Source organism: Octopus bimaculoides, chromosome 10 (assembly GCF_001194135.2).
Source record: "Octopus bimaculoides isolate UCB-OBI-ISO-001 chromosome 10, ASM119413v2, whole genome shotgun sequence".
Lineage (NCBI taxonomy): Eukaryota > Metazoa > Mollusca > Cephalopoda > Octopoda > Octopodidae > Octopus > Octopus bimaculoides.
In genome coordinates this window covers 14,644,712-14,654,504 of record NC_068990.1, presented here as the reverse complement: position 1 = coordinate 14,654,504, position 9,793 = coordinate 14,644,712, and the positions used below count along the sequence as shown (strand labels likewise).

The 9,793-nt window shown below is 33.5% G+C and overlaps 1 protein-coding gene across 1 annotated transcript in view; it reads left to right on the top strand.

Moving 5' to 3' along the window:
* The window catches only part of LOC106875010 (uncharacterized), a 26,967-nt gene extending 17,598 nt beyond the window's left edge, over positions 1-9,369 (top strand). Inside the window, exons 6-7 of the mRNA XM_014922953.2 lie at positions 1,955-2,067; positions 3,613-9,369. Of these exons, the coding sequence (XP_014778439.1) occupies positions 1,955-2,067; positions 3,613-3,702 (203 nt within the window). The 3' untranslated portion in view covers positions 3,703-9,369. The remainder of the gene's footprint in view (positions 1-1,954; positions 2,068-3,612) is intronic.
* Positions 9,370-9,793: the final 424 nt, after the last annotated feature.

The following is a 9,793-nucleotide window of genomic DNA, read 5'->3' as shown; positions in this document are numbered from 1 at the left end:
ACGAAGGCCAGCCAGGCGGTACTGGCAACGGCCACGCTCAAAATGGTGCATCTTATGTGCCACCCGCACAAGAGCCAGTCCAGGGGCACTGGCAACAATCTTACTTGGCTTGCCGGGTCTTCTCACGCACAGCACATTTCCAAAGGTCTCAGTCAGTAGTCATCGCCTCGGTGAGGCCCAATGTACGAAGGTCTTGCCTCACCACCTCAGCCCAAGTCTTCCTGGGCCTACCTCTTCCACGGGTTCCCTCAACTGTTAGGATGTGGCACTTTTTCAGGCAGCTATCCTCATCCATTCTCACCACATGTCCATACCAGCGCAATCGTCTCTCTTGCACATATAAATTAAATGATATTTTTTCGAAAAATCTGTTAACTGGCTGGCCGGCTGGTTATTGACAAATTTTTTCCACTTTGTAAGGGTAATTTACTCAGTATTTCTGCTATTCTAATGGCAATTCTACATTCGTAAAAAATATCGTTTAATTTGTATTCTTCAATACACATTTTGACACTTATAAAAACAAATGTTATCCTTTTATATATATATATCTATATTTATATAATTATAACCAAATCTGCACCAAGGCCAGTGAATATAAATTATATACTGTATGCATGTTTCTTTACTGGGTCATGTCACAATGGGAGTTTGATGTGGATACTATCCAGATCTGCAATGTTATATATTAATTTGTTACGCATCTCCTTCCATTATTTAGAATATATTGAGAAAAACAATAAAATAGGAATAAATCAGTCAATGGATCGATCTTAGAATGTATCAATTATTATTTCCTATAATTTGTGATGAAATTAATCTTCTTAAATCATCAATATGTGATTAATGCCACTGATTTGAATAGTGTGTCTTTCAAAGCATGAGAATATTTGAATTCCATATTTCAAGTGAGGAAAAGAAAAAAACAAGCAAAAGAAACAAAACATCAGTATACAGGCACAAGCATGACTGCGTGGTAAGAAGCTTGCTTCCCAACCACATGGTTCTGGGTTCAGTCCCACTGCGTGGCGCCTTGGGCAAATGTCTTCTGCTGTATCCTCAGGCCAACCAAAGCCTTGTGAGTGGATTTGATAGACAGAATCTGAAAAAAGCCTGTTGTGTGTGTGTGTGTGTGTGTCCCACCTATCACTGCTTCACAACCAGTGTTGGTGTGTTTATGTCCCCATAACTTGGCTGTTCAGCAAAAGGTACTGATAGAATAAGTACTAGGCTTACAAAGAATAAGTCCTGGGGTTCATTTGTTCGACTAAGACCCTTTAAGTTGATGCTCCAGCATGGTCACAATCAGATGAATGAAACAAATACAAGATTAAAAGAAATATTGATACACTAGTACAAATTTATAACAGAAATATGAAGGTATTTAAATTTTCAATCTTGGACGGATGAAAGTTATGTCAAGTGTGGGAAATATTGAGGCATCTATTTTTAATTTGTAACTTTTGTACTTAGTTGCCTAGTTTAGAAGCAAACTTTAGTGTTCTTGATGATTGAGTGGCCGTGGGATTAAAGCTCTGACTGCGAGGTCAAGTGTGCTAACATTGTTTTAGTTACGGTATTGTAACCTCAAGCAAGGTACATAACTCTGCCTAAGTTTGAATAACTTACGAAATGAATTCTTTTGGTTCGTGATTATGTGCTTAGATGAAAGCTAGCTATGCAGTTGCCTAAACATTTGCTCCAGCATAATCTAGATGGATGAATTAGAAAAACGTAAAGTTCTGACATTTTTAGAAACATATAATGTAATTAGATTGTTTTGAACTGGAAATTAGGTTGACTTTATGAGAAAAGAATTTGTGTTTTAAGATTTAAATTCCTAAGTGTCTGAACGTTGATAAAACCACTTTTTGCTGAAATTCTTGTTTTCAGTTGTCGGTATTTTGTTGAATATACAATTTATTTTATCCCTTTTTTTGTATTATTTTGATAGCTCCCAGAACACCTCGTCATCTGAAATGGAACAAACATCTTGAACAAGACTGTGACTCTGTTGAGAAACAGCGACCGAATTGCAGCACCCCTTTAAAACCAATTTTACGGAAAGTAAGACTTAAATTTCATCACATATTCTTATGGACAAATTCAATTTCTTTTGACAAAATATCAAATTTCTAGAGGATGTGTTGGTAGTATGCTGATCCTAGTATTTAGCAATTCTTGTATACCTTGAACTCGGTGAATAGTGGAAAGTGTTGCCATCATTCAGTCTGGTACCTTGCTGCCTTTCATCATCACCATCATTTAACGTCTGTTATCTACGCTGGCATGGGTTGGACGGTTTGACCAGGGCTGGTAAGTTGGAAGGCTGCATCACTCCAGTCTGATTTGGCATGGTTGGATCTTTTTTAAAACGGGGGCCACATTTTTCATTAATGTTTTACGTAGTGCTTTTGGTACCGAAAGACTTTCAAACTTCGTATACTTATCTATTTTGTGTTATAGAACAGAAAAATATTTTTGTATTCGAATTTATTTCATGTAAAAAATTGTCTTATTTCGATAATTTCAACCAATCACTGACGTCCATTCAGCCGATATACATTAAGTGCCGACTACATAAACAAACGATTCTTCGTTTTATTTGCTTTTTTCATTTTAAATTTGCTTCAACCCTAACCCTAGGGTTAGGGTTAATTGTTTCAGAATCGTTTGTTTATGTAGTCGGCACTTAATGTATATCGGCTGAATGGACGTCAGTGATTGGTTGAAATTACAGAAATACGACAACTTTAACATGGAATAGTTTATGGATTTCTTTTTTTTTTAAGAAGACTAAGAGAAAAAGATGTTTTATATGACACATTCTACCAGTGATCCAAGTTTCAAAGTGTTTCGTTAATGAAAAATGTGGCCCCCGTTTTAAAAAAGATCCGCATGGTTTTCTACAGTTGGATGCCCTTCCTAATGTCAACCACTCTGAGAGTGTAATAGGTGCTTTTATGTGCCATTTGCACAATCAGTTATATAATTGAAGATTTTTGAATTTAATTAAAAATTTTAAAATTAAATTAAAACTTTTGTTAGACCATCTTCATAGAAAGTCACAAAACTAGAATCATCATCATTTAGCATCCATGTTCCAAGCTGGTGTGGGTTGGACAGTTTGACAGGATCCATTATGTCCAAGTACTCCAAAGTCCGCTTTGGCATGGTTTCTACAGCTGGATGCCTTCCCTAATGTCAACCAGTTTACAGGGTGTTCTGTATGCTTTTTTTTTTCATGCCACTGGCATGAGTGAGGTTGCCATGTGGTTTGCAAGGCTATGAAATCTGAGAAGGTAGGTGGCTTTTTGTTAGGAGATAAGTCAAGGTATGAAAGAAGTGAGTGGAGCAAAGCAAGTTTTTGCTGTATCCAAGTGGCTCCCACCTCAAAGTATAAGGGTGAGTAGAAGTGGGTTGGGACAGAGAAACTAGGAGTGTGGATTGGTAAGGGTTTACATGAATTAGGGGGAAATAGGAAAAGGGAGGGAAGGTAGGCAACCACTATAAAGATTAAGTAGGGTTATCAGTTTTAAAATCCACACATTTTATGCATCTATGTACTCACACACACACACACATCTATTTAATTTTTTTTCTTATTTTCAGCGACCTCAGGATCATGTTTTCCCTTATAATGGAGATAATCCTTCTCCGTACATAATTACAAAGACCAGGCAAGTCAATTCATTGGTGTAAGAAGAAGAAGAAGAAGAAATAAAAAGATCAAGTATTGCTATGTTCCTGTGGTATACTGGACCATGTTAAATTTCTATGTTAAATCAGGTCAAAGTGAAAATAAGCACTTGGATTAATACTGGAGTAATACTATTTTCCTACAAAAACCACAGTTGGTTGAGGAAAATAAAATGCTTTTACATACATTTAGAAATTATTTTCTCAAGTGTTACACAAAAACAAGAATAACTCTGACATTTTCCCCTTAATTTTTATTTATTTATTATTTTGCATTCAATAAGTTTTAAGATAACTATTTAAGACACTGAAGTAAATACTTGTAGCTTTTGTTGATTTTTTCTTACTATTTCTTTCAATATTTCCTCGAGTTATTCTTATTTTCAAGGCTAGCAGTTTCTCTAAAGTTTATTCAATGTTCCTTCTGTGATCTGACTTTCCTGATTTTGTCTTAGTGTCTTTGGTGATTATATGACATTTCTCTTACCTGGGAATATGTAACTGCACAAAATGTACTGTTTTGTGAGTAGAAAATGAACTACTTTTGTTTCTCTGTTTTTGCAAATGCTTTTCTGAATTGAGATAAAAAATACATTCCAAAATATTTAATTTCATCATTATTTCTCAGATTAAAGGTAGCGAGCTGGCAGAATCGTCAGCATGTCAGACAAAGCTCTTAGTGGCATTCTTTCGGCTCTGATTTCAAATGCTGCCAAGGTTGACTTGGCTTGTCTTCCTTTTGGGATTGATGAAATAAGTATCAGTTGAGCACTGGGGTTGATGTAATCAACTGGCTCTCTCCCTCAAAGTTTTAGGCCATGTGCCTGGGAAAGAAATATTATTTCTAATATTTTATAGGCTTATATATTTATTTCCAAAACTTTCTTTTTGTTTGTTTTTACTAATCACAGTTTATGAAAATTTTAGCTTTAAAATGATATTTTGTAGATAAAATTAAAGATTTATTTTCTACTTTTAGAATTTTTATTTATCATAAATGTTTTTGTTCATATTTAGTCTCTTGTCTCTTCTGAATGTGAAGCAAAGTAATTTAATTTAAAAATCAAATGAAAATATCTTTGTTTTTGACAAAAAGTTTATCAGTCAAGATTCTTAAAAAAAAAAAGTTTAAAAATAAGCAAAAATTCATGTTCCCATCTCTTATTTCTCCAGAAGCAAGTTATGGTATTGCATAAGTGACATTTTGAAAGTAATTCCATCTCCCCGCACCAAATTGTTTTGTTGGTATAACATCCTTGTCTGATTCCCAAGTTTGACATTTTTTTTTTAATCCACTAAAACAGTATAGTTATCAAGTTTCTTTAATAACCTCTCTTTATATAGATGCTTGTGTCTGAAATTAATTGGAACTTTTCTTTTAAAAAAAAAAATTGAAGGAAGTGGGTTTGATTGATTTGAAATGTTTGAAGCTGTGTCCTTTTACAGGAAGATGGTTTTATGAGTGCTATTTTAGACTGTAATTCAGTTCATTCACCAGAAATTTTAAAGTTAGCTTCTTGTGAATTTGTGAAACCTATTTCAGTTGCTGTTATCTTAGAAGTGAAATGCCTTAACTGAATTTTTCAGTAGTGAGTAAATTAAACTTTCACTAAATGATACCATGTTGCAGCTACCTCAGCAGTTAAGCAGCATCTAACATTGTGTTAATGCTTAAATGTCATTATACTTACGAGACTAATGATGTAGTTGCAGGTTACTCTATTAGAACATGCTTATTTATTTGGTTTTGCAAACTTAAGTACAATGTTGGGAACCTACTTGTTGCAGATTAGCTTGTTTTTTTTTCTAGTCATCTTCCAGTTTCATAGTCTATTTATCAGTGTTTGTGTTCTTTAATCATTGTTATTGTATAAAAGTTTTATGGTGCTCGAAAAGTGATTGGTTATTGTATTCATTTGTCAGTGGGTACTCTTTGAAATGTCGATGTTTTCAATATGTATTGTGTATGGACAATCATTAACTCCCATTTGTTTTCAAGCAGATTAAGTAGGTTTAGCCTAATGTAATTATCAATGTAATTCAAATAATAAAAAAAAACAAAAGAAAATTGCCATAGGAGTTAACTTCTCACTTCTGCAAACCTCAAGTCTCCCCTTTATATACAACTTTATTGAAATGTTGGTGTCTTCTTTCTTTGTCTTGTCACACACACGCACATGTATATGCATGCACACACACTCAGAAAATATTGGTTTTGAAAGTCTAACTTTTTTTTTTTTTTTGAAAGATAGTGTTGTCTTTTTCACAGTAATATTAAATGCATTTTTTATGCCTTCATTAAGGCAATGATTAACGATCTTCTCAAACCATTGATGCTTCTTTATGTTAATGAATGGTTGAACATCAGTCAGTACAAGCAGTAGTTTGCTAGTTTAATTAATGATGGCACTATCTTTTTTTTTAACCATTTGCAATGCAACATTTATACATACTTTGTTTGAGAAATGGTAAAAGTAAATAGGAAATTTACTTGACTAGTAGGTTGTTTGGATTTTGAAGTAGAGGAAATCCAAAGTTAATCTAGTTAAGATATTTTCAATCTGTGAGAAGAGCTGAAGTCTCAAAAATAAATAAAATTATTTAAAAAAAAAAAATTAAATTTTATAAAAATATGTATAATTCTGTTATTCTGGTCTTGGATTAGTAGTGATGGAGGAGGCTTGTTGAACAAGGTTCAGGTATTAAATTCTTGTAAACTTTTTTTTTAAGGTAGTGAACAAGCAGAATTGTTAGCATCTCGGACAAAATGCCTAGTGACCTTTCATCTGGCTCTTTGTTCTCTATTAAAATTTTACTGAGGCTGACTATGCTTTTCATCCTTTTAAGGGTTGATAAAATACCAGTTGAGTACTGGGGTTGGATTGATGTAATCGACTTAACCTTTGCCCCTAAAATTAGTGAAACAATTACTGAAATTTGAAACCATTACCTTCTTCAACATGTTATTTTGTGGTGCTTTCTTTAGGTACCATTTGTAAATAAGTCTTTGTTATATAAGTTTTGTTCATTTTTTGTTTATTACTGGCTACAATAGGATCATGTTAAATTTTTGTACCATTTATGAAATAGATGTAAATGTATATATATATGTATATATATATGACTGTTATTTCCTTTCCAAACACATTGGTTGTGATTTTCTTTTGCACATGAAAGAAAAAAAAAAACTGTCACTAAAGAAAGTGATGATTTTTGTTGTTTTTCTTCAAAAATTCTTTATTTCATGGGACTTGATTGAATTGTTAGAATTTCACACTTTTTGTATTAAAATAATTTTGACAGTGTAATATCTAGACATTCTTCAATATCTTCCCCCAACTTCTGTTTTGTACTAATTTTTATTATTTTCCTTAGCATAACTATCAATACTATTTTTTTATTTTATTTTCCATCACTACATTATAAATGACCCTCCCAAAATAGTTACTAGTATTCCCCACTGACATTGTTATTTCATTTCTTTATCACTTGAAAAGAACTAATCTTAAAAGCCATCCAGTTGTGTTCAGCTTCAGTTTCTTCTATATGATAGTTTAATTCTCACAGAAGGTTGTTCATAGGGATATAGTAAGGATCAGATTTGGAGTTATTTTCCCTCATACCAGAATGCTTGAATTAACCTTTCTGTTGCCATATTTAACTGCTTTGTTTCAATGAATTTTGAAAACAGTGAAGAATCTTGTAAAAGACCTTAGTCATTAAAAGCGTTTAGAACCATCTTGTCATTATGATGGAAGGTTTTTAGATCACTCTTAATCTAGAAGTTCGTGTTGTAGAACAGGTGGTTTTAGGCTAATTGGTATTAAGAGGGTTAAAATAATCTTGACAGAAGGCTTTTGTTTACACACGCATAAAACTTAGGTTGTTTGGCTTCTGTTCAAACCTGGTAAATAGTCCTTGAGATCTGCCTTGACCATCTTATTTCATTTTTAGACATAGCGTATCTATATCAAGAACTACATTACATAATGTAGTTTTATTTTATTTTTTTTGAAGGTGGTTGTGTGTAATTTTAAGGAAATTTGCCTGCTATTTCTAGCAAACCATGTTGATGCAAACAGGCTATGTTGTTAGCCTTTAGGTAGCAGCTGTTATTTTCTATTTGCTTACCCTTAGAAAGTATGAAAAGGGTTTATATTTTCTTTAAACCTTGCTTTTGTTACATTTATTCAAACCCCAAAGAATCCTTCTCAGTACACAGCTATGATGTCCCCCACTACTCCTGATCAGGGATACACATATTGTCAACCACTAAGGGACATGCTCAACTGGTTGTGGTCAAGCAGATCTGTGGTATTGAGCAGAACATTTGCTATAACGTTATTTCTGCCTCAGCAACTCAGTGTTGAATCTGTTTGAAATGTAATGGAAAATAGGTCAGTTTCAAAACATTGACGTCCAAGTCAGGAAAGCAAAGGTTGAAGGAAATAGTAATTTCCTTTGAGTTCTAGATAGAAACAAGTACAAAATAACACTGACCAAAGACAAAAACAAAAAAATTGTTACACAATGTAAGCCAACATCTAGTTGTAATACTGTACTAGAGATAGGATGTTGGCTGTTAGTGAGCCAGAGTTTACATCTTAGTTTTGATTCTTGGCTGTGTGTACTTCTATTTTACTTCTGTCACTAGTGGCCTTGGGAAATGCACAATATATCACACATTTTGTATCTTATATAGGGCTTGCTAATATATACCTTTTATATACAGAATTTCAAACAATTAGTGTCTTAACTATATTTTTACCTTACAGTTTAAAGCTTATACCAAAAGTGTACTTAGAATAGTCTTTGAATTGGACGTCTTTATTTACAGCTTTAGGTTAATTAGGTGAAGTTCTGTTTACTTAAATATGTATCAATTCTGTTTTCTTGATCAGGGCCAAATTCTAAACATTTTTTGTTTTCATTTCCCTTTAACTTTAATTTCTCAAATTGTGAATTTAACTATTGTTTTCTTCCCTCTTCAAGTTGCTTGGAACTCTTCAGCCAAAATACTTAGCTGCATTATTCTGGCTTGATGATGCTGCCATGGTCAACTTTTCCTTTCATCTTTCCAGGGTTGATGAAATAAGCACCAGATGAGCACTGGGGTGGGGGGACGATGTAACTGACTAGCCCCCTTTCTCTGAATTACAGGCCTTGTGCCTATAGAAAGGAATAAGATTGGCAACAAACTCATAGAATTGTTACTGTGCCACACAAAATGCTTACCAGTATTTCTCTCAGCTTTACATTTCGAGCTCAAATTTTGTCAAGGTTGACATTGCCTTTTGTGGTTGATGAAATAAGCATCGGTTTGGCACTGGGTCAATGTAATCAGCAAGCCCATTCTCCCAAATTTCAGGTCTTGTGCCAATGGTAGAAAGAATAATTATTATTAGATGTAGAACCAACATAAATCTGTTATTAATACCCAAGTAAATCTTTGCTATATTATACAGTGTTGTTATCGATAACTTTCTAATCAGAGTATACAGTTATAATCTTGAATGCTGTTAAATTATGAACAAAACTAGCAGCATTTTCCATTTATCTTCATAATCCTGTCAAATTGTGATAAATATGTCACCATTAATTTATTGATTTTTGTTATTTATTTTTTTTTCTACCCTGCACATTCACTTTGGTGAATTTTCAATAGCTATTTTAATAAAAAGGATAATAATTTTACTTTTGTTTGTGTATTTATTTTGAAAATTGATGAACAGTGTTTTTTTTAAATTTTTATTTCCTCCACTTTCTCTTCTCCAAACTGATATAGACATGTTTCTAGCTCTTTAGCCTTTCTCAGTATGAGATACCAAACAGGTGTGGTGGATCTCCATCGTTCCATGAAAGAACTGAGTTTTACGACAGACTGAGTTAACTGCTTCTGAATTAACGTGTAAGTGGTTGAGCATTCCATAGACACCCATGTACCCTTAACGTAATTCTCAGGTAGAACCAGTGTGTACAAGGCTGTGTATTTCGAATTACAGGTACAATAGGGCTTACAGGTTTCTGTTTCCAATTTCATTTGCAAGCTATAGATAGACCCAAGGCAATAGAAAATTATATTTGCCCAAGGTGT